Below are 27,958 nucleotides of genomic sequence, written 5' to 3'. Positions count from 1 at the left end.
TCACGGCGGCCTACAGCGCCGCGCACAGCCGCGTGCCGCAAACACGGGCAGCTGAGGCGCGCCGGCCGAGGGCGGTGCGGGCGCCTTTAAGAGCCCCCCGCCCTTCCCGTGACGCGTGGCGCGGCGTCCGCTCAGCCGCCGCTGGCATTGGCCCGCGCCGGCGCCGGCGCCGCCCATTGGGCGTGCGCGGCGCGCCCCGCCCCCCGCGGCCGGCCCGAGGTCGGGGCGGGACGGCGGCCGCAGAGGGCCATGGCGGCGCTGGCGGTGCTGTGCGCGCTGCTGGCCGCGGCGCGGGGCGCGCACATCAAGAAGGCGGAGGCGGCGGCGGAGGCGCCGGGGCTGCGCTACCCGCACGCGGCCGAGCTCGGCGAGGCGCTGCGCGCCGTGGCCGAGGCGGCGCCGCCGGGGCTGGCGCGGCTGAGCAGCATCGGCACGTCGGCCGAGGGCCGGCCGCTCTGGGTGCTGCGCCTCACGGCCGGCCAGGGCCAGGAGCCGGAGCCGGGCCCGCTGCCGGGCCGCCCGCAGGTCAAGCTGGTGGGCAACATGCACGGCGACGAGCCGCTGGCGCGCCCGCTGCTGCTGCGCCTGGCCCACGAGCTGGTGCGCGCCTGGGCCGCCGGCGAGCCCCGCGCCCAGCGCCTGCTGAACCGCACCGACCTGCACCTGCTGCCCAGCCTCAACCCCGACGGCTTCGAGCGCGCGCGCGAGGGCGCCTGCCAGGCCCAGGGCCAGGACCAGGGCGAGGGCGACGGCGACGCGGGCGCCGGGCCCGGCCGCGCCAACGCCTTGGGCCGCGACCTCAACCGCAGCTTCCCCGACCAGTTCGCGCCCGGCCCGCCCGACCTGCGCCCCGTGCCCGAGGTGCGCGCCCTCATGGCCTGGATGCGCGGCAACAAGTAAGAGCCGCCGGCGCCCCTCCCTCGCGGCTGCGTCGTCGGTGACGTCCCTGACGCCTGTCGTCCATGTCCGTATCGTCTGTGGCACGGCGTCTGTCATCCGTGTTGGCCGTGACACCTGTGGTCCGTGTCGCTTGTCATTTGTGACATCTGGCGTCCGTGTCACCCATCGTGACATCGTAACCTGGGCCGCGCCGTGCGGAAGGGGTTGGTGTCGTCCCTGCGCCCCGGCTACTTGACTCCAGCCCCCTTTTATCTCGAGTGTCTTTGGTTTTCGGGCTGCGCGCAGCCGTGGACAGGCGCAGCGTGTGCCTGCCTGCGATGCTGGCGGCTAGGACGCGTGTCGTGGCCCCGCGGGTTCGACCTGCCTTCCCCCAGGACGGCTGAGTGGAGGGGGTGGATAGCGGCCTCGGGAGCGAGCGGAGGGGGAAGTTGGCAGCAGCCTGCGGGGGAGCCGGGCTCTTCTCGGCGGGGGCAGGTGACGGATGGAGCCGTGGGCTCCAGTTGCAGCGGGGGAAGTTGAAGTTGGATATTAGGAAAAACCTTGCGCTAGGAGGGTGGTGAGATCTTAGAACAGGTTGCACAGAGCGGTGGTGCAGTCTCCATCCTTGGAGGTGTTTAGGACCCATCCAAAAAATGACATAGTTGGGGCTGGTCCTGCTTGGAGCAGGGGTTGCACTAGATGAGACCTCCTGAGGTCCCTGCCACCCTCTTTATCTGCGACAGTGTCACGGTTGTGTACAGCACCATGCGCACCTCGCATGCACCAGGCACGGGTAGTTGGGGATGGTGCAGTCGGGGCCTGTCGTGTTTGGAGCGGTGGCTGGACTGGATGTGACCTCCTGGGGTCCCTTCCCACCCGCATTGCCTGCGATTGTGTGGGGCTGCAGTGACTTGGGGGTCGCATGCCACTTGCTTGGTGTAGCCGGCCAGACGCAAGTTTCATTCAAGGCGAAACTGGTGTTTTGTTGCGGGCTTCGCCGCAGCTCCGTCTGTGAGCCCTGCCGAGGATCAGGAGCTCCCTCCAGTATTAGCTGTGGCCCTTTAGACCCGGAGCAGGAGTGTGTCTTGCCACACCCGGCTCTTCAGACCAGGGGGGCCCTGGTTGGTGCTAGTTGTGAGAAGCAGTGTTTCCCAGTCCCTTCCAGGCTTGAGTTTTCATGATAAATTTTCCCTTGTTTGTCACATCTGCTGCGGCAGAGAAATGGTGGGCCAGGCTGCTCCAGGTGCAGGAGAGTCATCAGAGTCATGGCTGGAAGGGCCCTCGGGAGATCGCTTCTAGTCCACCCCCCTGCTCCAAGCAGGACCAGCCCCAACTATGTCACCCCAGCCAAAACTAGACTGAACTTGCTGAGGACAAACCTGGAGAGGATTGTGGAGTGGTTACCCCTGAACAGCACTGACAGAGTCAGCACGTCCCCGTGGGACAGGGTGCATGGAGTCGTGCCAGCAGTTTTGGCGTTCGTTAGACTTTATTAATGAGAGCAGCTTGAGCAGAGCTGACCCAAGGGACTGCAACAAAGTGCATCCGTCTTCAAAGAACTCTTCAGGGCTTGGTTGGATAAAGGCTGTCAGTTGGAAGCAACTGCAGTTAAATGCCAGCGGGCACCTAAATGGGCGAGAGCAGAATTGCCCCGTGAAGAATTTGAGGTGTAACCTGCTTTGCGTGTGGCCATCGGCTGGTGCCAGGGAGGATCCCGTGCTCTAACTGCCGAAGAGTCGCCAGGCTGTGTTCGTGATGCGGCTCTCGATCGGGCCGGCTTCCCTGACGGGCTGGGACAGGACTCTCTAGGTCCGAGCCCGCGGCGTTATCTTGCAGAGGGAAATCCTGTGGGTTCAAAACGCCATTTAACCATCCATTAAGAAAGACGACATTTGCACAAGCCCTCATCAAAAAGCAGCTTGGTGCCAGATCTGGACGGGAACAATGCAGCCCTTTGTGCTTTCCTCGGCCCGGCAGTGGTAGTTAATGCTATTACAATTGCGGTACTAATTTAATCGCTGGTACAAAGTGAGTGAGTAAACAAAACGGTTTGTTTCAGAAATCCTGCGGGGTTGGAATGCTGTTCCCCGGCTCGGCCAGCCTCCCTATAACGTGCTAGATGGAGCAAGGAGGCGATCGGGCCAGCTCTGCTGGTATGTGACAAATACCAGTTGAAGCAAGCAAACCTGAGTTCTCCTCCTCTCCAAATCGGCAAAGAGAGTTGGAGGAGCACAGAGGCGTTGAGTGCCTCGGGTGTGTTCAGGCATCTGTGGCTGCCGGTGACCAGGCTAAAGAAAAGGCGGAGGGGGGGGACAACGACGGCGACCCGCTGCTGTCCTAGGCAGCCACGTTCTAGGAAACCGTCCGTCTGCACAATGGGTGCATCTTAAACGCCTCCCCGCAGGTCAGCCCTGCCCTACGTCTTGGCTTGAGCCCTGTTCAAAGCTGAGCGTATACAAAAACATGCAGCTCTGCCTTCCTGTATCGTAGAGTGAAGCAACACGTTTGTCCCACCTCCCGGGATGTTGAATTGGAGAGTGAATAACCGATCTGGTTTTGTAGCCTGCTGCAAAATTCTGCTGACTTCTCATGCTCAGGTGGCGCTCGGAGCCTCTCCGCAGGGCTCCTGGCTCTGAAAACTTCCATTTTCGGGACACGTGGATGCTCCTTTCGGAGCAGACGCACAATGGACTAGTGGCAGCTGCGTTAAGCTGTGGCTGCCATGGTGATGCTTCAGTCCCTAGGCAGCAGAGGCAAAAGCCTTCTCCTTTGATCTCCAGATGGCCAATCTGCGCGGGGCTCTGGAGGATCCCTCCTTTGAACTTTATCTAGCAATGAGCTGCAGTCCCAGCAGCCCAAGCCTCAAAGGAAGTAGGCTGTACCACAAAAGGCAAACTAATCCTTTTTGATGGACTAATAAGGCATTCCTGCACTGAACTCCCAGTGGCTGCGACACCCCTGCTCATTTGCACTACCTGAAGCTGGCGGGGTGTGAGGACGGCCTGTCCGGACCGGACCGGGTCTGGGCTCTGAGTGTGCTGCTGACAGCCCTATGATATGGGTTGGGTGTGTGCCTGATGTCGTGCAAATTCTAGCAGAACGCCTCATCTTGCCATCGTGTTTGGACAAAGGGGCATTTACATCCTGTCCCAGCATGAACAGCTTTTCAAGAGCTCCCCTGTTCCTCCCCCGCGGTGAGCCCCGAGGTGCTGAAACTGCTCTGGAGCACTTTGGGATGGAAGGGGCTCCCTTGGTCTGGCTGGTGGATGGGCGGTGGCGGTTCCCGCTGCCTGATGTGCGCTCGCTGGTTCTAACCAACATGTGCTTTCTCCCCAAATGCAGGTTTGTGCTTTCCGGGAATCTGCACGGAGGCTCTGTGGTGGCGAGCTACCCCTATGATGACTCTCCCACTCATCAGTCCTCCGGCATCTACAGCAAATCGGCCGATGATGAAGTATTCAAGTACCTGGCGAAAGCCTATGCTTCACACCACCCCATTATGAAAACTGGCACCCCAAACTGCCCGGGGGAGGAAGATGAGACTTTCAAAGATGGCATCACCAACGGTGCCCATTGGTACGACGTGGAAGGTAAGCTGTTGTGTCACCACACTGAGCAGGGCTGTGTGCTAATGGAGCGTTTCATAGAAACCCCACTTTGCCCTGCTGCAGAGCATGTGCCATCTTCACTCCCAGTGCTTGTCAGTGAACATCAGGCACTGCAGCATGGCTGCTGCAGAAAGGGGATGGGAGAGGAAGGGGTTTTTAATTTTTAGCGTAGCTTTTGGGAAGCAAAGCAGCACAGTGTAATAGGGGAGCAGGTGCTCAGTGAATTATACTTTGAGACCTGTTGTGTGAATTTTGTTGCAATAAAAGGGCCCAGAGCGGGGAGGGTGTTAGCCTGACCCTGTTTACCATCACGTGGTTCCCCAACATTTGGGGCTGAGAATACAGAGACCTTGGCCCGTTGTGAGTGCCACAGTACGGAGCTGAGACCCTGGTTGCTTTGGACAGATGAGGCTTTGCACTTGCATGGAAGATTACAAAGGTTACTGAAGCTTTTAGACAAACCCAGTGAATCTAGGCACCCGCTTCCTGCTGATTTATGTTGGGAAGCAACTATCCAAGCTGCTTGGGTGCAGGGGAAAATCATTTCTCTTCAGCACACTCTGGAGTGTTGGGGACGGTGCTTTCTGCACAGGGAGCTCAGATACTTGGGGCCACTCAAAGTGTTCTTTCATTTATTTTCCAGCCAAGTCAATCAGACCACCAAATCCAAAACCTCGCATCCAGGGAAAGTGGAAAAGTTGGTTTTACCTGCAAGTGCAAGGCTGCAGGGCTGGGTTTGCAGAGAAACCCCGGGGAATATAGAACTGCAGTGCTGCACCATCCAGCAGCTCTGCTTTATTCTTCTGACTTTTGTATTCAGAACTTCAGTTCTCCCACTTTTCCTTGAGCTTTGGGGCTGACTTACCAGAGCCCCCTTTTAGGGCTTCCAGGGGAAATAGCCAGGTCACGGCAAATAGTAAGAATGAGCTTAGTCCCTAGCAGACCTCCTATCCACTTTGATACAAGGGTGAATGCTTCGCTTTTTGATGGGAAGGGGCCCAGACCAGTAGCTGAGTATAAATGGACGGCTTTCCCTTGCCCTGCTTGGGGGATGTGGTGTCACGGTGAAGCCCAGCTCTCTGGGTGTTTGCCTGGCTCACGAATCCTGGGGGCTGGCAGCATCCTGAGGGAGAAGGCATCTGGATGGATCACACTCACCTTCGTTGACTTGGCAGACAGAGCACTTTCTGGTGACCACTAAGCAGAATTTGCATAATTGAAACGGGGAAATGGTGCGTGCGGAGCCCAGCTGCCATCTGGAGTCTCAGCATGTGATGCTGGGGTTACAGAGCGAGCTCCAACCAGGCAGCAGGCTCAGGTTGGTTTGGAGCAGTAATTCCTGGAGGGTGTTGTGTTTCTGAAGCCTGGGCTTAGACAGCAACCGATGGGCATTAGCCCTTCTTCGGGAGGAATTGGAGCACTGCCAGCACTCATCCATGCGCTGGAGGGTGGGGTGAACCTTTGTTGCGCCCCATTCACTGATTCACGGCTGAGGATTTTGCTGTTCAAATAACACATGGTCTGATGTGGTTTCCATAATTGCTTCTGTACTGTAGCTTGGCAAGCCTGCCCATGCAGGGAGGAGCTGCATTTATCAGCTCAAGGTTCGCTCTGCTGGCACGGGCAGTCCAGTATGAGCAAAGATTTGTGGAAAGCCTCATGACTGCTTACGAGTAAACCAGGATATCCTGGAAGAGTGGAGCTGCCCCTCACAAAGGACTACCACCAGGATAAACGTCCGAGTCAGGCGGCTCTTTGCTAATGTAACATGTTCTGTCTTTCAAATGGGACAGTTGACGTAGTGCTGCAATAAGCATGGCACAAGGGAGGGCAGGGCCTGAAATCCTCCATCCCCGCTTCCTCCTCTGAGTAGGTGATTCTAACATGCCTCCTGTATCGGACACTGGCACGGTAAAATAAATCCCTCGGGGTGTAATCTCTGGGAGCTTGGTGCAATAGCTGTCAGGAGCAGCTTGAGCCTTCTGAGCAGCTGCTGCTGTCAGATGTGAGCTGAGGCGGAGGCTTCTGTAGGTCATTTCTGATGGAGGAGGTGACGAGGTGTGAAGGAATGTCTGCTCTGCTAGTGCAGTCACTGGGGCCCAACATCTGTCCAGCCCCCAGACACAGGCGGCTTCCAGCTTCCCTCATACCGTCAGCTACAGGGAGCCGTGAACACTGACTTGGGCATTATCTCGTGCCCGGGGAAAAGTTACAGGCAGTGAAATTAGTAAAACAGAAGCTACAGTGCACACAAGGTGGCTGGATTGTTGACTCCTCTGGTGCATTGGCAGCAGCTCCTGGCCTCAAGGGCAGGTGAGAGTTGGCAGCCGGAGGGTAGCAGGGCACAAATGTTCTGTTTCTACCTCATAAACACAACTTCACGTGCAGTTACAGTGTGGCTGTTAAATCATTCCCATGCAGGCTGGGAGCTTTTGCAGCCAGCAAGTCGGCCCCACCGTGAGGAGCTGGCATTTGAGATGTAATCCAAGGAAGCTGAGGGGCGGGGAAGGGAAACTAAGGCTTGTAGCAGGGACTAGCTGCGATGTGGAGTTGGAGAGTCCCCATGCATCAGTTTTGACTGCAGGCGATGGGGAATGGAGGGCAGCAGAGGGAGGGAAGCCAGGTGCGTGTGCAGCCGGTGAAGTCACCAAACGCACGCATGCATGTTACAGGTCCTCTGGCTTGTCCTGCTGCCAGAAACCCCTAGGTTCTGTCCTGGCACGGCAGCCCCTCACCTGTGGTTTGGGATGTCAAAGTGCTGTGGAGCCAGGCGTCTGGATGCTGATGGCCCTCGGCACGGCCCCCGGCTCAGCTTTCTAAGAGGGCTGGGTCCTGCTCTCGACAAGGGTTGCATTGCCTCTAGCACAAGGTTGCAAAAAAGGTTCAGGGCTGCATGTGCATAATGGATCAGTGTGTGCCAGGAAAGAGGTCAGGACCTAAGAGATTGCAAGCCAGAAAAAATAAAACGAATGAGAACATAATGTCTCAACAGGTATGCAGGTTCGTTCCTGCTGCATTGTATCTGGTGGTGGAATCAGACGTGCCAGAAACCAAGCTGCCATGGGATTCTTTGTCTTGGAGGCACCGGTTTGGTCTTGTGCTGTTGCCAGATCCCATTAGCTCTTACTTTGGGGGATGCAAATAATTCTGCCAGACTCAGTGCCGCAGACAACGCTGCGGGTGTCACGAAGGTCAGGCCTTCGAGCTGCTGCTGAGCTTCACTTCCGTGTTGCGGCTCCTTCAATCAACTCAGCTCTGACCTGGGCTGCTGCTGTCACATGCACAGGGGCTCTTCCTGCCTTCTCTTCAGCCCCCTGCGCGCAAGGTCTGCGTTACTTGACCTCAGCACAGAGTCAGGGTCGTGGAGTGGTTAGCCTGCTGCATGGGTGGTGGGTTGGGGCAGTCTGGGAGGACTTCACCCTTGACACGTCCGGGGTTTAAAAAGGCAAGGTGCAGAAGCGCTTTGGAAATTCTTCTCTCCAAGACCCGCGCACGTCCTGTTCTCATGGAATAGCCGGGGCTTGTAAGTGGCTGCTTCGGGGGCCAGGTCAGTGGAGTGAGATTTATGGGTGTTTCACTCTGCAGACAGTCTGGGGGCTGGTCTTTCTGTCCGTGCTCCCTCTTAAAGTGATAACCCCCTTCCTTCTCTTCCTGGTAAAGTCCTATGGTCCGTGTGTCTGGATCTTTCCTGGAACCAGACTCGGGAGCGTTTCTGAGGCTGGCTGCGGGGAGGCAGGAAGAGGCTTGGTTCAGAGTGGAAAGCACGTGCTTGCTAGATAACATCCTGACTGGGCTATCTGAGAGCCACGGCTGAAATGCAAGGACGAGCCACATCCTGCGTCAGGCTGAATGCAGCTAGGCTCCAGACAATGGTATCCACCCTGAAACGGCTGGCCCGCGGGGTGTTGCTTCCTTGGCTGGTCTTTGTCAGCACGGTGGGGCAAAGGGGAGCGGGGCCTCCATGAGCAGTGGACTTGGTGGAGCTGGGATAGGATCTGTCTGGGGCACATGGGATTAGCTGCCATAGCAGTGGTGGTGAGAAGGGTTACAACTCCCTTCTTTGTGCAAGACTCTGGAGAAAAGTTGTTGGATGGATGCCCACAATGGGAGCCTCTGTGTATGATGGGACGAGAGGTGGTGACTCTCCCTCCCTCCATGGTTCAGTGATCGCTGGCTCATGGGCCCAGGCATTTTTCTGCCAGGCTGCTGCTGCTGCCTGGAGCTTGCGACAGGGATGTGAGCAATCTGTCCTCTCTCCATACCATCCATTTAATCATGTCCACTGCTTGTTCTGTGCCATGCAGGGCAGGCGGGGTGCCTTCTGGCCTCTCTGCAACCACTGGAAACATTTGAGACGAGTGATTCCTAGCCAGGGTTGGAACCATGGGATATGTTCCCCTGCCACCTTAGTGCACCCTAAGGCAGGTCTCGTGGGTGTTTCTTCTGGAGCAGAGAGTCCGTTTATAGACGGTAAAGCACAAATGTGATGCTAAGCCAGGCCAAGGTATGGCTGTCATTGCTGGCGGGTGAATAGCGGTGTATTGGTGCGGCAAGTTGGGGACAGTACAGGTGTGGACTCGTGCCTTGCTGCTGGAGGTCTCTGGCTGCAGTGCACTGTTGAGGCCTCCTGAGGGCAAGGCTGTGCTGGCGAGTGAACTGCAGAGGCCACCTACCCCTCCTGGTTCTCTAGAGCCCGCTGGGCTCCAGGGTGCACAGAGTGGATGTGCCGCAGGAGCTCCAGACCGCCTCCAATCCCAGCTCGTCCACCGAATAGCTGGCGCAGTGCACTCAGCTTAGCCTTGACTTTGTGGCTGGACCAAGAGCCTGGGCTCGCCTGCCCTGTTCAAGCCAGGCCCTGGCGTGGCTGTGACCTTCATCTAGCTTCGCCTTCCTTCTCTGCGGCATCGGGATGGCACTTAACTGGCGGCTGAGGTTGTTTGAGCCGGGTCCTGCCCCTGTCTCCCCCGCTGGTGCCCTCAAAGCTGAGTGTTGTTTCAAAACAGATTAAACCAGTTCCAGCCAATAAAAGCCCTTTGTTCCAGGCTTCTCAGTTCTTGGTTTGCTTTCCGTGCTCCTGATGTTGGTGTCATCTGATGCCACATAGGCACAGAGGCCTTCTGTAAGCACCGGGTGAGCTGCAGTGATCTGGTGCCTGCTCTCAGCAAGCCTGGCTCTCTTGTTCATCATTTCTGGGGGTGGGCATTGTGTCCAGAGAGGTGCAGCAAGCCATGGACCATGGACGTAACCTGTCCGCTTTGCTAGACGCCTGGGAGAGGGCTGCACGTGTGTGTTAAAACTCTCCTGCCTGCCTTGGAAAGCTCTTGGCAAGAGGCTGCTTTACAGGAACTATGATGATCTGCCATTTAGCCAGCTGCTCAGCTCAGGTTGAGTCTGTCCTAAATGTGCCTGAACGATAGATGAAGTGCTGCCCCTGCTGCCCAGTGGCTCTGGTTTATTGCCTGATGTTTTAAAACCTATGAACTGCATGCTCTGAGCAGCTGGTCATTGCCTGGCCGGTTGTTTCGCTCCACATACTGCTTGCTGGGGAGAGCAGGCTATTTCAGAGACCACGGAAAGGCAAATAGTTAATGCTCTTGTAGACCAGCTGCCAGGTTAACTCTCAAAAACCACCCCCTGCCCTCAGAGTCGTGGAATGAGGGCTCATAAATTCTCCAGCCTGTTTGCTCTATGTCCAGCCCGGCCGGGCCATGCGGGTGCCTGTGTGCTGTTGTGTGCCACGCCGTGCCTTTAGGGTTGCCCTTGATGCCGTCACAGAGCATCAGTTTGGTACATCAGCTTTTCACCTGCTTAAATGGAGACTGGTGGGAGTACCTCTATGCTGGTCTTTTCTTGCAAGACCTGGCTTTTAAGTTTTGGGCCACCTGGAAGCTGATGGGCTCCTTAAACATCTTCAGGGCACGTCGCTGCTTGTGCTTCATGTAGCTGTAAGATCGAGATCCCTGCACCTACTCCGGGGTGCCAAGGATGACTTGGGCTGGCACCTTCTGTCTGCGATGCCTACCGTTTGGAAAGCACTAGGTTGCTAGAGCTGTGCAGCTGGGTGGTGTGGCACAGGGTGGCTTTTGTTGTGAACGTGAACCTGGCTGTTCTGTAGCAAGTGCTTCTGAAAGCTCTCGGGAGTCCTCTGAGCTGTAACATGGCTCCTGGGCTGGGCTGGGCTGGGCTGCACTGATGTGGTGTGAGCCCCAAAGGCCTTGAGTGCTGATGTCTGAGGGGCAGCAGTGGTCTGACTTCAGTGTGTTGGCCTTCTCGGGGGGCTGAGTTGATTTGCCAGAGAGGGGCAGACAAATCATCCATAACAGCCCTTCTGCAGAAGAGACTGAGTGAGGCACTTACTGAAGCTGGATAATCTCTCGGGCTCTGACAGGTTCAGCAGCACCCCTGGAAAGGCAGGTGAAATGGTGGCTGAGCCAAGCCGTGCTCAGGCAGCCTCAGTGTGTTCAGATGGCCCTGCACTCTGTGATGCTCAGAGTTCATGCTGATCTAATAGCCTGGTCCTAAACCCTGCCACAAACTGGAACTAAAGGTGCAGGCTGATTTCCCAAGGCATTGCTTTGGGGTGGGAAACGAGTGTCTGGGGTGCTGAGCCACAGAGGGGCTGGTCCCTGCTCTTTCAAGTGCTTGAGTGGGCTCTGGTGTGCCCAGCTTGCTTCCCTCTTCTCTTGTCCCTCTAGAAACCGGGCAGGTACGTGTCTGTCCCCAGGCAGTGTCCCTGCCTCCCCTGTTCCTGTGCCTCTCTACTGTAGGCACCATTGCTCTCCTTGTCTCTGGGGCCTGAGCTTCCCAAAGTATTTCTGAGAGCAGCTGATGCACCAGCCTCGAGCGTGATTCCAGCCTGCACCTTGAAAAGTCTGCAGCCTTTTGCTTCGGCAGGGATAAAGCAGGCATTGTATAGAGTAACTCCACTTAGAGGGGAGCTTTGCACATAACAAGGGTGGCTTGAAAACCAGTGAGTCCCATAACAAAGGGCTTTGTAGCGGTGAGATTTAAGCCCATATCCATTTGCATGGGGATCTGATGGTTGCAGCATCCCTGCCTTTCTGAGCCTGGCTAACATCTTTGTGGCAAAATTCACTCTGTATTGATCTCCAGGGGTTGTGCTGCTAATTGCTAGAGGGAGGGCGGTGACATTGGTCTAAAGCAGCTGTAGCTGAGAGGAGGTCATGGCTTGACCAGCAAGGCCCCTGGTTACCTACCAATGCCGTTGGTTCCCTTTGGCAAAGGACACACCAATGCCAATGCTGCCCCTTGCCCCTGCCCCGTGGAGGCCTCTGGCTTGCAGGCAGGAAGGGAAAGTGCTCTTGCCAGGTTCCCTGACTTGCTCAGCGCACGTCTCTGCTCGCTCTCCACAGGTGGGATGCAGGATTACAACTACGTGTGGGCCGACTGCTTCGAGATCACCCTGGAGTTGTCTTGTTGCAAGTACCCGCCAGCCTCCGAGTTGCAGCAGGAGTGGGAGAACAACCGGGAGTCTCTGCTCACCTTCATTGAGCAGGTAAGCCAGGGGCCTTGGGGTAGGGGGCATGCTGCCAAGAGCCCAGGACCAATGTGGTGCTGAGCACACATGACCTAGTTTGCTCAGTGTGTTGGGGAGGTGACCCTGAATGAGCAGGGATGTTGCCAGCCATGAAGCTGCTTTGTATTTCTGCCCTCTCTGGTACCAGTAGGGCTGGCTAGCTGAGGTGGCTCCCTGCAGCTGTGTGGCCATGTGGGAGAGGTGGGCTGTCCTAAGGAGGTAAATAAATGAATCGTCCAAGCCAGGTCTGTCCCTTGCGGTGTCACTGGGGGCTTGAAGCTGGCTCTGAAGGCTCGGGCCCAGGTTGCTGCTGTTCTCACGACGATTTGGGCTGGAAGGGGAGGTGGCTGGATCTCCCTGGCTAGAGTGCTGCCCACACCTACCCTGCTGTCTGCCATGCAGCCAGCACAGTGCATGTGCAGTGCAGTGGCTTCCCTGCAAAATGCAGCCTAGCCAGTGAGGCTTTGGCACTGGTAGGAATGGAGAGCTTGCAAGTGGTCCTCTCCTTTTCTAATGGGCTCTGCAGAGGTGACCTCTGTTGCCTTTCATCCTGCAGTTCCCCTCTGTGTGGGTAGCCTGGTCGCGTCCTGCTCTGGACTGTGGCATCGGTTGGCTACTCGGTGCTCGTCAGCCTTGGGGCTGGGGAGGATCCGTTAGCACCAGGCATCTGTCTTCAGCCAGGTCCCTCCTTTCTGTTTCCCCAGGTTCACATTGGAGTAAAAGGATTTGTCAGAGATTCGGCCACGGGGGCCGGCCTGGATAACGCAACTATCGCTGTCGTTGGGATTGCTCATAACATCACAGCAGGCAGATATGGCGACTACCACAGGCTGCTTGTGCCTGGGACCTACAACATCACTGCAGCTGCCCCGGGGTAAAGCTCCCGGCAGCAGCTGTTCTCTGCCTTCTTTTCCAGCAGGTTGAACTGGCTGGGTGGCAGCATGAGCTGACTCCCATCTTTGGAGTGCTGAGCCCGCTTGGCCCAATGGTGCCACGTTTGGCTGCTTGTCCCACTGGCCTCTTGTGGCAGAACTGTGGGGTGGGAGGAAGCACAGCAGCATTTCAGCCCTGTCAGTACCATGTTGTATCAGTTCTGGCAGCATGCATGCAACCTGCTGCCCTTAGCATCTTGGCAAGGCAGCTCTTGGGAAGGACTGAGGTACCACCCCTGAACAGAGCTGCTATGAGGAGCCCAAGGCCTGGAAGAGATGCTTATGCAGGCTAGTAGTGGCGGGACATGCCCTGGAAACTCCTTGCCTGGCGTGGGTCTCCTTTGGCTTTCAGAGTCCCAGGTGGTGGTGGCAGGAGGCAGGTCTGGGGGAACTGGCCATGGACTACAGCATCTGCACCTGGCCGTGGGGGAATTTCCTACTGAAGGCAGGTTCTCTTCTCTCCTCAGCTACGTGCCAATGACGATAGAGAACATTGAAGTGAAAGAAGGGGCTGGTACGGAGGTGGACTTTTCCCTGCAGCCTACTGTCGTGTCACCTGGTCCTGACCCAACCCAGCCAGCAGCCACCTTGGCCCCAGCTGTGGTCACCAATACAACTAGCCCAGCACAGGCAGAGACCCCAACCTCTCCGCACCAGCCAGTGCAGCCTGTGGATTTCCGCCACCATCACTTCCCTGACATGGAGATCTTCCTGCGGCGGTATGCCAACGAGTACCCCAACATCACTCGCCTCTACTCAGTGGGCAAGTCGGTGGAGTTCAGGGAACTGTATGTCATGGAGATATCAGACAACCCAGGCATCCACGAAGCAGGTAAGCTGTTGTCTGCAGTGGGGTGCCAGGCACCTCTGGAGCTGGGTGCATGCTGGCAGTCTCTGTGTCTGGTCACTTGGCTGCAGGGGCAGAATAGCCAGGTTGGCAGAGGGACTGCCTCCGTAGCACTAGCCCAGCGAACCAGCTGGGACCCTATCAGCTGGCTTGCAAATTGCTGTGGCTGGTGCAAGTCCTATCTGCAACCCTAGGTGCGAGAGGGGTTGGGATTGGAGCAGGCTTTACCAGTGTTTCTCAGATCAGGAAGCAGTGGCTGTCTGGATGCTGGGGGGTGACTAGACAGCCATGTTTTGTGCAGGTGAGCCAGAATTCAAATATATCGGGAACATGCATGGGAATGAAGTGGTTGGACGCGAGCTGCTCCTGAACCTGATTGAATACCTCTGCAAGAACTTCGGCACCGACCCTGAGGTCACGGACCTGGTCCTCCACACACGCATCCACATCATGCCCTCCATGAACCCTGATGGGTATGAGAAGTCCCAAGAAGGTAGGGCCACTTGCCCTCAGGTGCCTGTTGGGTTTCTGGGCTTGAAAGCGGGCTCACCGGAAGAGCTAGGTTGCTGACTTGAGTAGCACTGGCCTTTGTGCCTGAGAAGCACAGTGTGTGGTAGGCAGCTGGCTGTGGCTGGGCACTCTGTGCAATAAGCAGTCAGTTGTGCCAGTGTGGGCAGACTCTTGGCTGTTGCTGCACTCCTTTGTTCAGCTGCCCTGAAAACTACCCCTACTATACAGTCCCCCGAGTTCTTGTAGCTTTCCCAAGGCAAGCAAATAAAAAACAATAAAATAAAATAGGCGTTCCACAGACAGCTCAGGCTGGGAGTGTGGCAGTGCTATGCTCCTGGCAGCCCAAGAGCTGACAAATGTGTCCAGGGATAACACAGACTCATATCATGACACTGGAGTGGGCAAAGCAGCCCTTTGTGGGGAGCCTTCAAGTTTAGGGCTTGCAGCTGGGCAGAGCCAAGCCCATTCTCTGCCCGGGAGCTGCTGTTTCCACTGTCAGAGGCCAGGCATAATAGCAGTCGGGTGACGCAGTCTCTGTGGTTTGTGGCTGCGTGACCTCAACCTGCCTGAGTTGCTTCCCGGTGGAGCTGCTCTGCGGCTATTCGTGATGCTGTAGTGACTCAACTCAGGAGAGCTCTAGTGTGAGCAGAGAAACAGGCCTTGCCTGAACCTCTGAGCATGCCCCGCAAAGACCTGGGAGCACAAAATGGCCTCCCTCTCGGGGTGGGGAGCAAGTGCTGCAGGAAGCCAGCTCCTTTCTCCACGTGGCTAGGGGTTTGTGTGGTTGGGAGCCATGGGGAGAGGATGCGGACTGAACACGTTGTCTTTGATACCCAGGAGATGTAGGAGGCACTGGGGGCAGAAACAACAGCAACAACTACGACCTGAACCGAAACTTCCCAGACCAGTTTGTCCAGGTGGCAGACCCTCTGCAGCCAGAGACTCTTGCCGTCATGAGCTGGCTAAAGGCTTACCCATTTGTGCTGTCAGCCAACCTGCATGGAGGTGAGCAAATTGCCCCGGGCTAGGGCTTATAAGCCCTTCTCCTCCCAGCAGGCCCTGTTGTGAAGGGCCAGTGATGCCTCTGGTCCATGAATTGGGGAAGGACTGTGTTGGCAGACACCCCTGTGCATCTGGCCTCGCTTCTGGAATTGGTTTCCTTGTCGTGTTTGCCAGGCTTTTGTCTAAACCGTCTTAAGGAGGGACCACTGGAAAAAAGTTGCTTGCCTCTCCTCCATCTGGTGAAGTGACAAACTTATCACTTGTTGAAAGATGAGGCAGCCAGATGATACAGTGATGGCCACAAAGCCTTTGTGCAATCTGTTACTTTTTGGAGTAGCTTGGTATTTTTCATCTTTCAGGCCTGTGTGCGCTTTCAGGCACTGTGGTGGTCTGGATATTTCATTGTACTTCTAGCATTATAGCGTCACACTATTGAATTCCCTATAATTGAATGAGTTACCTTTTCAGAGTGATCTAAATGAATAGTCGTTGCACTAAGCATATTCCCTGCACAGCTCGTCTGCTGGAGTTGTAGCTGTAGGAACACGCAGCGAATTGCTCAAGGGCTGGCACGTTGAATTTTTGGTGTGCTGGCAGCTTGTCTGGACGTGCTGGTTGTCTGTCTTCCTTGGGGTAGGGCGATTTTTCCTCCCCCCAGCCACTGGTATCAAGAGTCTCTGTTACTTTTCAAGAGAAAGCAGCTCTTCTGAGTCAGACACTCTCAACTAAACCAGAGGCATGATTTTTACCTATAAAAACTCTACAGGCAGAAGGGATGTAAGTTGCCTAAGGGCGAAACAGAATCAAATTCCACTCTTGGCTTGTAAAATCTGTGGACTTTGTTTTGCTGCCTTCTCTCTGTGAAAGAGCCACTGGTGTCCACATGCAGTTTCCTTGAATATCTGGGTAAACGTGGGTCTCCCAGCGAGTCCCTGAGGCTAGGGATTTTCCACTTGGGTGGGTCAGTAACTGTTACCATGTGGTTATTCCCCTCCTCCTCCCTGCATTAGTTCTGTGCTTAGTGCCAAGCCCTTGCAGATGCACTGACTTGTTCCTTGACAGTTTTTGGACAAAGCTCCCTGAGATTAAAGGCACTGAGAATGAGAGCACAGCCTTGCTTCCCCTGCAGGTTCCTTGGTGGTGAATTACCCCTTCGACGATGACGAACAAGGAATTGCCATATACAGCAAGTCGCCCGATGACGCAGTGTTCCAGCAGCTCGCGCTCTCCTATTCCAGGGTAAAGTTGTAGTTAACTCGGCCTGCAAAGCTCAGGCAGCTCCCGACTGATTGCTTGGCACAGACCTCTGGCACAGGTGATAAAATGTGGGTGTAGGTAGTGTTTGTGGTCACGTCAGGCCTGAGTGCTCAGGTCCCTCCTCGGGTTACGGCAGAACCTGTCTGGCAGGAGCTGCCATTGCATGGGCCGGTGTCCAGCACAGCCCTGGTTATACAGGTGCTGTCGGAGCAGAATTCTGTCCACGTACCTGGAAGCCATAAAACCGGTTCATCTACACACGTGGGCTGAAAGGATTGCAGGGCTTCGTGCGAATGGGGCCAGAAGAGCAAACAGCAGGACAGAGCTGGTTTACCACCAGACACACTGCTCTGTCTCCTGACGGCCTGCACAAAGTGGCATCAACTCAGGGCTCTGTGCTGTATGAGTGTGGCTGTGCGTGTGCTCCTACACATCAGTCGGCATGAGTGTGTAACCAAATCCAGGGCTTTAATTGAAAATGTCACGTACTGGCCTGGACACAAAGTACCCATGTGTGTGTGTACGCTGCAGGAGCCAGGGCTCATGGAGGGGTCCCATTTTTGTCTTGCTTTCAGGAAAATGCTCAGATGTATCAGGGGAGCCCTTGCAAGAACATGTACCCCAGCGAGTATTTCCCGCATGGCATCACTAATGGGGCGAACTGGTATAACGTTCCAGGTGAGGCTGAGATGGAGCGTGATCCGGGTATGATCAGGACTGTGCTGTATGATTGCCTGTGTTTGCAGGGGACTGGACTTGTTGGCCCAGAGGGCCGATGTAAAATGACACGTGGGAAAGGAATTTGTCTGCAGCTTGGGAGGTGCTGGATCTTGATGTTTCAGAACCTTATTCACACCTGTGCCCAGGGCAGGGAAACCGCTCTGTCCTGAGCTGTGTAGATCTCTTCACTGCTCAGTCCAAGCTGCACAGACGTGGCTGCTCTGGTAAACCTCTAAAGCTGCAATGTGCTCAGAGGAAGTTGTTCCTGGTGGGGTGCAGTCAAGATGTGCCTCCCCATTGCCCTTCAGTGTTTGCTTTTGGCCCCTACGGACCTGGGCTTGGACAACCTGGTAGAGTACTGTATTTTTTCTCATCTGACATGCATCCTTTTTTTCCAAAAATCAGCTGCTGGAAATTGGTGTCTGCAGCACAAGCGAGGAAATATGTTGCTAGCATTTTCTTTATTTTAAGGTGGGGGGTGGAAATAACACAGGGCATGGCACCGTGAGCATAACAGCGCTGCTACTTGGTCACTTACTGCTACTTGTCAGTCTTTTCAGGGAAAAATCTCTTTCCTCATTCTGCCTTTCAGAAAGAAAGCGCCTTTCTTGTTCTAGAGCATGTTGCATGCCAGAAAATACGGGATTCTTCTTGAGGTCTGAACATGAAAATGTTTGGGAATCACTTTCTTACTAGCTCCCTGGAGCCGGGGTCTTGCCCTGCCTAAGAGTTGCTACAAGACCACAAGTTAGAGTGTCACCTCCTGGCAGCAGATGAACTGCTCTTGGGTATTTTGCTGCCTTGAGGGGGGAGCTTTGGTTTCTAATGATCCTTCTCGTGTTCTTGACCTAGGTGGGATGCAGGACTGGAATTACTTGCACACAAACTGTTTTGAAGTGACCATCGAGCTTGGCTGCGTGAAGTACCCAAACGCTGAGGAGCTGCCAAAGTACTGGGAGGAGAACCGCAGGTCTCTGCTTCAGTTCATGAAGCAGGTGAGAGGCTGCAGCCACCCAAAACACACCCGTAGCTCTGTTGAATGTCACGTGGGGCCTGCTAAGGAATCTGAGTGAGCCTATTCCTCTTTGTGCAGCTTACCCTGGGCTCCGCTGCAGCTTGGAGTCTGCACAGCTGCTGGGCTGGGTGGGTGGCTGTTGCAACAGCACCTAGAGAAATCACCTGAGAGGATGATGGCTTTGAGGGGAAAACCTGGGCAGAAATCCTTATGGAAGCTGAGCATGGTCTGTGCTTAGGTGTTTGAGTTGCTACTTACAGGCCTTTTGCACTTACGAGAGGCTGCGCTCGGGCATCGCTGTGTGTCCACGTGACTTGGGTAGCACAATACTGAGCAGTCTCAGCTGAAAGAGATGTGTTACTGGACAGAGCCCTTTTCTCTCCCTAGGTCCACCAAGGCGTTAGCGGATTTGTGCTGGATGCCACGGATGGCAGGGGCATCTTCAATGCTACCATTAGCGTTGCTGACATCGACCACCCAATCACCACCTGCAAGGATGGAGACTACTGGCGCCTCTTGGTCCAGGGCACTTACAAGATCACAGCATCAGCCCGAGGGTGAGCAAGGGGCAGTTTGAAAACCATGGGCGCTAACAGCTTGTACTTCAGATGCTTTCCTCCTAAAATGCACTGGAGAGCTTTCTCTGCAGCGGGGGAAAAGGCCCATAACTCAGGGCTGGAGCATTCATTCACTGGGAGGCAGCTCACCTCCTGCGCAGCTTCTTGGCTCTCCTGAGTCTGCCAAGATCCAGCCCTCTCTGGGGGGTGAAAGCCATCTGATGTCCCCACTTGCCAGGCTGAGCGGCTCGATGGGTACAGCAGTCATGTAATGCTGCTGCCACCTGCCGGTGAAACACTGTGGTGCTCACTGTCCTTCCCAGCCCTCTTCCTGTGTGCTGTCCCACACACAGTCGCACAGGTCTTTGAGCCTGCTTGCCTCTACTGGGCTTCTCCCCTGGTTTGGCACTGGAGATGATGGGCTTGCTTCTGGGGAAGATGCAGCAGTTAAACAGACGTCTGATCCTGTCTCCTCTCGCCTCGGCAGGTACAACCCACTTACAAAGACAGTGACTGTTGGCAGCAAAGGTGCGGTGCAGGTCAACTTCATTCTCTCGCGAACGGATGCCAAAGCGGAGGAAGGGAAGACCCTGGTCATAAATCCTCCAGACACCAGGGATCCCACAACAAAGGAGTTTGAGACCCTGATCAAGGATCTCTCTGCTGAGCACGGCCTAGAGCACCTTGTGCTGGCCTCTTCGGGCGATGCTCATCCTTATCGATACCATCCGTACAAAGACCTGTCGGAATTCCTCAGAGGCCTCAACTTGAACTACCCGCAGATCACAAATCTCACTAGGTCAGTGCTGGGTGGTACCTCGCAAAGAAACAGGTTTCCAAGAGCCAACTGTGTGTGCGGCATTCTAGCTGAGCAGTGGGCTTGGGAAGTGAGGCCCTCCCCTCTGCACCCCCCAGCCTGGGCCTGGCTAAAGTGACCTCCCTTGGAGCTAAAGTGACCTCCCCTGGAGCTTTTAGCTAGAGGCCTAAATGATCAGAGCAAGGCAGCTGTGAGAGGGCTACTCTCAGTCTGGAGAGGGGGCTGCTCCAACACGGCTAGCCTGTCAGTAGGTAGGAGGGAGCGTGCTGTAGGCAAGCAGATGGGATGAGTTTTGTGTGTCACAGTGGACTGTGCTTGCCCATCTCTTGGCAGCTTGGGGCAGAGCGTCGAATTCCGTCACATCTGGTGCCTCGAAATCTCCAACAAACCCAACCAGTCAGAGCCCGAGGAGCCTAAGATCCGCTTCGTCGCCGGGATCCACGGGAATGCACCAGTGGGCACGGAGCTGCTCTTGGCCCTGGCAGAGTTCTTGTGCATGAACTACAAAAAGAACGCGGCCATCACCAAGGTAAGGAGCACGTGTGGGTGATCCCTCCAGCACCTGCCAGGCTGTGGCCTGTATAGGGGTGCCCGTGGGAGGCGATCCACCCTCTGAATGCAGGGTCATAGGCCACATAACAGGGCATCAGCTGGGGCAAGTGTACAGGGTCTGAGAAGAGGGCACAGCTGTTTGGGCCTGGTCCGTAGACGTGTGGGGAAGACTCGTGTACAGTCCAGGACTCTGAATGCATTCTGAGAGGGAGCTGAGTACTGGCAGCAGCTTGTAGCATCTGTCTTGTTGGCGTGGGCAAAGATACAGACCAGAGTTAACCCTGCCCTCAAATAAATGGCAGTTCCCAGAGCCCAGTCAGAGCAGGTGTACAGGGAACTCTGTCAGCCACTGCAATTCCTGGCCTTCAAGAGCTGGGCTGGGTAGTAACTCCCAGGTGAGATAGGAGTGTTGGCCTGCACCCTGTGTAAATGTGGGGTCTCCTCCTGTGCCCAGCTGATTGACAGGACACGGATCGTGATTGTGCCTTCCCTGAATCCGGACGGACGCGAGGTTGCTCAGGAGAGGGGCTGCACCTCGAAGGTGGGACAGACCAACATCCATGGCAAGGACCTGGACACGGACTTCACAAGTAAAGCTGGTGAACGCTTACCTCCCCTGAGAGCTGGGGATGGGGGCTGTGTCCCCTGCCAGGCCCTCTAGCTTTGGCTTAAGTCCTCCTGTTGCGAGGCTGGGCATGCCCCAGGCTCGGTGATGCTGAGCAGGTGGGGTGTGGTGATGATCTCAGAGCGGGGCTTCAGGCTGTTACTCAAGCTCCCCAGGGAAGGAGGAAGATCCAAGCAGGTTTGGTAATATGGGACATGCCCATTGCCTGTGTTACCCACCTCCAAGGGAGGGGCCTCTGCACCTCTTCCCTTCCTTCCTGCTTGTCCCCTTTCCTATCTTGACTGCAGCCTCTTCCTTAGTTTGCCTCTCAGTCTTCTCTGCTGCTTAACCACCCACAGCCCTGCCCTGGACCATGACACGTGTCCCTGCCAGGACTTGTGTTCCCTGGCCAAGTCTGGCTGTCTGTTGTCTGGGATCATGTGGCAGTGTCAGTTCCGTCCTGCAAGAGCAGCTCCCCTCCACCGTGGCACAGAGTGCCTTGGAAACAGGGACCTGCTTGGTCAATACCAATGTGCCTCAGGCAACTTCTGCACCCACACGCTGTGGCCTAATGCACATTGCCAAGACTTGCAGCCGGCTTTGGTCCTAGCCCCTGCTGGTCTACCAATTCCTGATTCTCCTTGCTTGTTTTAGGCAACTCTTCTGGGGACTTGGTGCGAGAGCCTGAGACCAGAGCCATTATAGAGAACTTGATCCTGAAGCAAGATTTCAGCCTCTCTGTCGCCCTGGATGGTGGATCTCTGCTTGTCACCTACCCGTATGACAAGCCTGTGCAGACCGGTAGGGCTTGCCCCATGCATACCTGGAGGCTGACTGTGCATTGGCATAGCCAGGTGTTGGGTTTCTGTGGACTTTCCTGCTGAAATGGGGGCGAAAGGACAAATAGGAAACAGTCTGGCTTGCAATTATGACCTGCTTATGTGGTGGTGTGGGTCTGTCATGAGTGAGCTCACAGCACACTAGCTCCCCTGCACTGAATGCCTGTGTGAACACTCTTATCTCCTGGTGAATGAGGTGGTCACCCTTTAATGAACTGGCTCGTTCTTGTCACCATTGTCCCCTAGTGTCAGTTCTTTTGTCTTCCCCATGTTTACCCCAGTACATTTGCATGAAGAATCAGATTCTGTCATAAGGGGCCACATCAACTTCTCTCTGATATGTGAGCACTCTTTTTTGTGGGTCTTTTTAAAGGAAAAATGAAGCAAATGGTTTCTTTGCAAGCTTCAGCAGGGGCAAAGTTTAGGTAGGTGCTTTCGTAGGAGACTGAGTTAGCAAGTTGTCATTGGCAGCCCCTCCATACGAGGATGAGAGTTTTCCAGTAAATGGGAAGACTTGATGGCAATCCAGTGCTGTCGGCCCTGTTGCCTTTATCTGGGAACTGAAGCTGTTTGTGTCTCCAGCTGGAGTTGTGGGGATACAGCAAGAAGCTGTTCTGAATTTCTCAAGACAGAGTTAACTAACCACACTCCTCCTAACCTTCTGCCTCTCTCCCCTCAGTGGAGAACAAAGAAACTCTGCAGCATCTGGCATCTCTGTATGCCAGCAACCATCCCTCAATGCATCTGGGTCAGCCGGGCTGCCCAAATAAGTCAGGTATGTGCATGTGAGGCCTGGGCAGAGCTTTTTTGCACCAGTCTGCTCCTTGCAGTTGCATCTCATTCGTGCCTGTCTTTGCAGATGAGAACATTCCCGGGGGTGTGATTCGTGGGGCAGAATGGCACAGTCACCTGGGCAGCATGAAGGTATTGCATAGTGAGACTCCAAAGCCATGCAGAGGCTGCTTAAAGCTCCTGTTAAAAGGAGCAAATGGTTACCTCCTTGTCTGTGAGAAACTTTCCTGTACATACCCCACTGTGTGTGACACCCCTCTCCTCTGGCTTTTTAGGATTTCAGCGTGACGTTTGGCCACTGCCCTGAGATCACAGTTTATACCAGCTGCTGCTACTTCCCCAGTGCCGGACAGCTTCCATCCTTGTGGGCAGAGAACAAGAAATCTCTTCTTAGCATGCTTGTTGAGGTGAGAGGGGTAATATAAGGAGAACTCCCATTGCAGATGTGTGTGGGCATATTTATTTGGAGGCTGGAAAGATATTTGGCTGGGGTGATATGACCCCGGCACCCGTTCCTGCCCGTGTGTTTCCTTTGCTGCAGAAGTACCTACTGCCCCGGGCAGATTGCAGAGTAAGAGTTGATGTAGGAAGTAAGTGCAGTGTACCAACAGGATTGTGACCTGATCTGAAGCTGTGGTTTGCCTTTGAGTAGAGGCTGTTCCTCCTCGATTTGTGCACTGTGACTTATTAGATGTGCCAGGAGCAGGGGGGCGGTTTCTTCCAAGGCCTGATGTGCTGACATGAGGATTTTTGTCCTCTCGTTGTGTCGGGACAATAAATGCTTGGAGTGCTTGATTTCAGGTTCACAAGGGAGTTCACGGCTTTGTCCGTGACAAGAGCGGGAAGCCGGTGTCCAAAGCAATCATTGTGCTCAACGAAGGTGTGAAGCTCTACACGAAGGAAGGTGGCTATTTCCATGTGCTGCTGGCCCCAGGTTCCCATAACATCAATGCTATTGCGGAAGGGTACCAACAGCAGCACGTACAGGTAAGCACTTGCCTGGGTCGAAGAAGCTCTTCTCCCCTGTTGTGTGAAGCACTCGTGAGCAGACTGGCTTCCAGGAGCCTGGGGCTGTCTACACCAAATCTTTGGCTCCTCAGGTGCATCTCAGCTCATTACCCGCTGAACAGTTGTGGTTTTCATCCAAGCCTAGATCTGGTTAGGCTTCCCACCTCGTGTGATGGGTGGAAGATCACTTCCCACCACACCTTCAGGGTTTATTTCTGTGGTGTGGTTTCCCTCCATGTCCCCACTGTTGGTATCCACGTGGTTTTGTTCTGGTCACCAGCGAGTTGTTTAACTCCTGCTTGGACACAGACAGAAGCACAAGAGCTCTCACACTGCTGTGGCCTGTGTCTTTCTAGGTGTTGGTGCGCCATGATGTACCCAGCTCCGTGTTCATTGTGTTTGACATGGATAACAGAATATTTGGCCTCCCGAGGGAGCTCGTTGTAACTGTAGCAGGTAAAGCGAGATGTTCTTTTCTGGACTTTGGGTCTGAGCATATTTGGGAGGTAAGGCCCAGTTCTTCTACCAGAAACACTCTTTTCCCCTCACCCCAAAGGCATTCTAAGGCCTTGGGCCATGTTCCTGTCCTTTATTCTAAGTACACGTGATGTATTCCTGCTGGCTTATTGCACAACAGTTTGATTTGCTAATACTGCATCTGCAGCCAAGAAGCAGGTGACCCTGAAGACTTCTGCAGGAATTGTCAGGCCTTTCCTTGAACCAACGAATAAGGTGGAAGGTGATGAGACACGTGGGTGGGAAGAGCAGCTTCTGAGTTAGGCTGGCATTCCCCATGCCAGGTCTCCTTCAATGCTGCATGCACCGAGTGGTTGTTAAGGGGTCAGGGGTGTCGGCGCTGCCTCCTGTACAGGTCAAGGTTCCTGCCCCTTGTCTTGAGAGATGCCTGGTAAACTGGTTCTTAGATGCACAAATCCTGAATCTACAGCTACTGCATAGCTGGATCTTTGCTCGGGGAGGACCTTGGGTACAGCTGGGTGAGGAAAGCAGCTACGGTTCTCCACTCTTGGGCAACAGCTTGCACCGTATGTGATTGGAGTGGCCTGGAAGCCTCCAGCGGGGAGGGATGTGTGTCCGCATGGTGCTGACGTGGGTGTCTTCTGTTTTTTGGCAGGTGCTACCATGTCGGCTCTGGTCCTCACTGCCTGCATCATATGGTGCGTCTGTTCCATCAAGTCCAACAGGCACAAGGATGGCTTCCACCGCCTACGGCAGCACCATGATGACTACGAGGATGAGATTCGCATGATGTCTACTGGCTCAAAGAAATCCCTCCTGAGCCATGAATTCCAGGATGAAACGGACACTGAAGAGGAAACACTGTACTCCAGCAAACACTGATACCAGCCAAGAGGGAAGGAGACTCGCTATGGACAGACCTGGCAGTGGGGGCAACTCTTGTCATTCAGAGACCTGAGCTGTTAGCTGGCAGAATGTGTAATCTCCAGAGACTTGTGGGGCCGTTTGCAACCTCCTGTGTGCCTCTGTTCCCTTCCTACTCATGCGCACGTCAGTGGGCGCCAGACCATGTCCTGGCTGTGACACTGGTGGGTTTTAGGTTCAGGTTTGGCGTTCCACGTAACAAAAGCACTTGAAAAGTAATTTAACAATGTGTGTGGTGGCATCAGGACTTCTGAACAGCTCCCTTGCCTTGTTGGGAGATGCGCTGGTGCCTGGCGGGTTCTGTAGTTGCAAAGCTTCAAAGCTGTTTTTCTACTTGTCTTGGTTTTTCACTCTGTGTACTGTATCTTGGGAAGCCTGGTGCAGACTTGGATCTCAGCGGAACTGCTGGTGAGGGATGTGTGGCTGGGGCCTGGATTTGGCTTTGGCTGCTTCACCCTTTCCCTTGGCCATGGAACGCCATGGGTGGGTAGGAGAGAGCCCAACTGCAAACTACTATGAGATCACCCACGTGATGGAAACCGAGGGTGATAATCTGGGGTCCGGATGTGAGCTCTGTGTGAAGGGGGGAAGAAGATGTAGTGGAAGCTAATGCTGGAGCTGCAGTGAGGTAGCTGTGCAGCTCTGGCACGCTCTAGTCAATCCCACCTCTCCTCCCCCCACTCCTCGGTCTTTGATTTGAGTCCCATCATGCAGCTAGCCTGTTGCTTTCCACTGGCCTCCACAGCCTTGCTAGCAATGTGCTAGTCACCTGCTGCAGAAGTAACTCGGAGACCCTCTCCAAGCAGGTGGGCAGGGCAGGTTGCTGTGAATCCTGGTCGGCTTTATTCCAGTCGGCCACTGCGAAGCATACCCCTGGCCTGGCCCCCGCCGGTAGACAGAACTCGTATCCTGCTGCAGTAGAGATCTTGGCATGACTCAACCTCAGGCTCCAGCACCTGCAATGTATAGGCCTCTTTCCTGTGCCTGTTCAATGCAGAACACCCAGAACAGGCATCTCTGCTTCTACCCTGAGCCCTGATGTTTCTAAGCATACGGCCGGTGTGAGGGGCAGCACACAAGGAGGTTTTCCTAACTACCCCTTGCTGTGCTGTGGAGGGACGGGGGGGTTGAAGGGGGGCCAAACATGGGATTGTGACTTGTGTGGGGCACACCAGCTTTGTTCTTGATGGCACTTCACATATGGTTTCAACAGGAGCTGCTCTCTGCAAGCAAAGCTTCTGCTTCTCGGTGGGGCTGAGTCTGTTCCTTGCCATGGGTTAGGCTGTGTACCTAGACCAACTGGCGCCCTCCCCAGTGCTTGGTGTCTGAGGCCTTTGCACCTCCTTTGAGCGTCCCTGCTTTCCGGGGAGGCTGATGCTGCTCATTTCTGTCATGCTTGCAGTAACTGGGTCGGGGTCTTGCATGACACGAGATGCGGCTGCCAAGAGGGAAGAAAAGGAGCACAAACATTGCAAGAGCCAGGGAGTGGCTTCTAAGGTGGAGGCTAGGTCCTCCAGCCTCTGTCATGCTGCCTCACTGCCCTAGCTGTCCCTGCTGCTTTGCTGCCCTTGTGCACATGCCCCTGCAGGGCCCTGCCACGTGAAGAGCGGCCGGCTGGTGCTGAGAACCTGACTTCTGCCAAAGGGTGAGAGCAGGGGTGGTAAACCAATGCCCGCTCCTTTCAGCCTGGGCCCACAGTGCATCCACATGCTAATGAGCGTGGTGTAGAGAGCAGCAGCTTCCGGTGGGTACGCAGGACAGAGCGGGAGCAAAGGCAGCCTGCATGCAGGGAACTTGCCGTTGGTTTTGGAGCAGAGGGGAGAGCAGTGGGGCTGCCCATTGGGTGTGCTGCGGGAGCTGTACCACGCTGCCGGTATCCCAGCTTTTCTCCTGGCCCTGGGTCTTGGCAGCATGATGCCTCCATTTCACATGGCTCCACTAGAGAACCTCCCCTGGGAAGAACAGAGCCCCAGTGCTGGGGACTGATGCACAACTCCTAGCAATGGGCCTGACTCAGTAAGAGTCTTGGGAGCTGCTTGCTTCTGGGGGAAGACAGCATCTTCCTCTTAACACACAAGGACTCCTGCTCGATCCTGCAGGGCAGGTCCCCAGTGGGAGGATTTATGGCCCCAGGGAGAGGGACCATGTCCAGCCTTGTCCATGCTGGAACATGGCTCCTGCGTCCTTTTCCTGCCGCGTGACACGAACGCTTAGCAGATGAAAAGAGCAGGCGATGCTTTGAACGCCCCTTCCCTCTTGCAGCTGGGTGTGCAAGGAACCGGGCGCTCCCGCTCTCTTCCTGCTGCCCTATGGCTCTGCAGGATTAAAAGAGCTCCTTTCATTGCATCCTCTGCTTGCTAGAACCGCAGGCCGGCTCCGGCCTCCCCGCAGAGCCGAGGGTGGGTCTCGGGCCTCGGCCCCCAGGCTGCGCTGTTAGCGTGCGCGGGGCGCAGCAGGCCGTCGCCCGCACCTCTGCGCCCTGCCCGAGAGCGGCTCGGACCCTTGAGGCAAAGCTCGAGGCTGGGATACGCAGCGGTCCCCCCGCGCCCCACCAGCAATAAGCCTCGTTAGGTGACGCGCTGCCGGCCGCCCGGCCAAGCCCTTCCCTTCTCCGGGCGTGGTCGTGCTTCTGAGGCGAGGGGCTCGAGGCCGCCGCTCGCTTCTCCGCGGCCTTCCTCACCCCCGACCCTCCTTCGCCGTTTCTGCTCGCCGCCGGGGCGCGCACCGTGCCTTCCAGCGGGGACCTCTCGGCGGGGCGGGCGCCGGTCCGGCTTTCTGGACCGCGGCGGGGGCCTTTTTGGGGTTGTGTTTTTTACATGTATGCTGAGGCCTAATAATGCACATAAAACTATTTTGATGTCTGCCTGGTCTCTCCGTGTGTGGATCTTGGGGTCGCATGGCCAGGCAGGACGGACCCCAAGTGCGTCCTCCCGGACACCCCCGCCCCCGGGATGGGGACGGCTCCCCCGCTCTGGGGGCGCTGCACCCCTGCCCCCACGGGAGGAGGTCGAGGGCGGAGACGGGGGGCGCTGCAAGGCGGGGCCGCGCGGGGGCGCTGCGGCGGGCGGACCGCGCATCCCG

The 27,958-nt window shown here is 55.7% G+C and overlaps 1 protein-coding gene across 1 annotated transcript; it reads left to right on the top strand.

The window, feature by feature from the left end:
• Positions 1-213: 213 nt before the first annotated feature.
• CPD (carboxypeptidase D) lies at positions 214-25,215 on the top strand. The gene is made up of 21 exons (XM_090025252.1): positions 214-896; positions 4,222-4,469; positions 11,861-12,003; positions 12,729-12,898; positions 13,424-13,788; positions 14,105-14,296; positions 15,151-15,318; positions 16,445-16,554; positions 17,148-17,250; positions 18,145-18,287; positions 18,695-18,864; positions 19,352-19,663; positions 20,015-20,210; positions 20,688-20,823; positions 21,492-21,638; positions 22,356-22,451; positions 22,536-22,600; positions 22,744-22,875; positions 23,270-23,455; positions 23,833-23,932; positions 24,609-25,215. Exons 1-21 carry the CDS (start codon positions 250-252, stop codon positions 24,833-24,835), a joined length of 4,056 nt encoding a protein of 1,351 aa, XP_089881378.1. The 5' UTR covers positions 214-249; the 3' UTR covers positions 24,836-25,215.
• Positions 25,216-27,958: the final 2,743 nt, after the last annotated feature.

The sequence above is a fragment of the Crocodylus siamensis genome, chromosome 13 (genome assembly GCF_052110815.1).
Source record: "Crocodylus siamensis isolate JL-2025a chromosome 13, ASM5211081v1, whole genome shotgun sequence".
Lineage (NCBI taxonomy): Eukaryota > Metazoa > Chordata > Crocodylia > Crocodylidae > Crocodylus > Crocodylus siamensis.
This window is presented reverse-complemented; position numbering and strand designations above follow the sequence as displayed.

Bases quoted from the DNA above. Each gene is read 5' to 3' on its own strand.
- CPD (XM_090025252.1), top strand. From the start codon at position 250: ATGGCGGCGCTGGCGGTGCTGTGCGCGCTGCTGGCCGCGGCGCGGGGC. The intron at 12,899-13,423 runs GTAAAGCTCCCG...TTCTCTCCTCAG, and splicing joins ATCACTGCAGCTGCCCCGGG to CTACGTGCCAATGACGATAG. The intron at 22,876-23,269 runs GTGAGAGGGGTA...GCTTGATTTCAG, and splicing joins TTCTTAGCATGCTTGTTGAG to GTTCACAAGGGAGTTCACGG.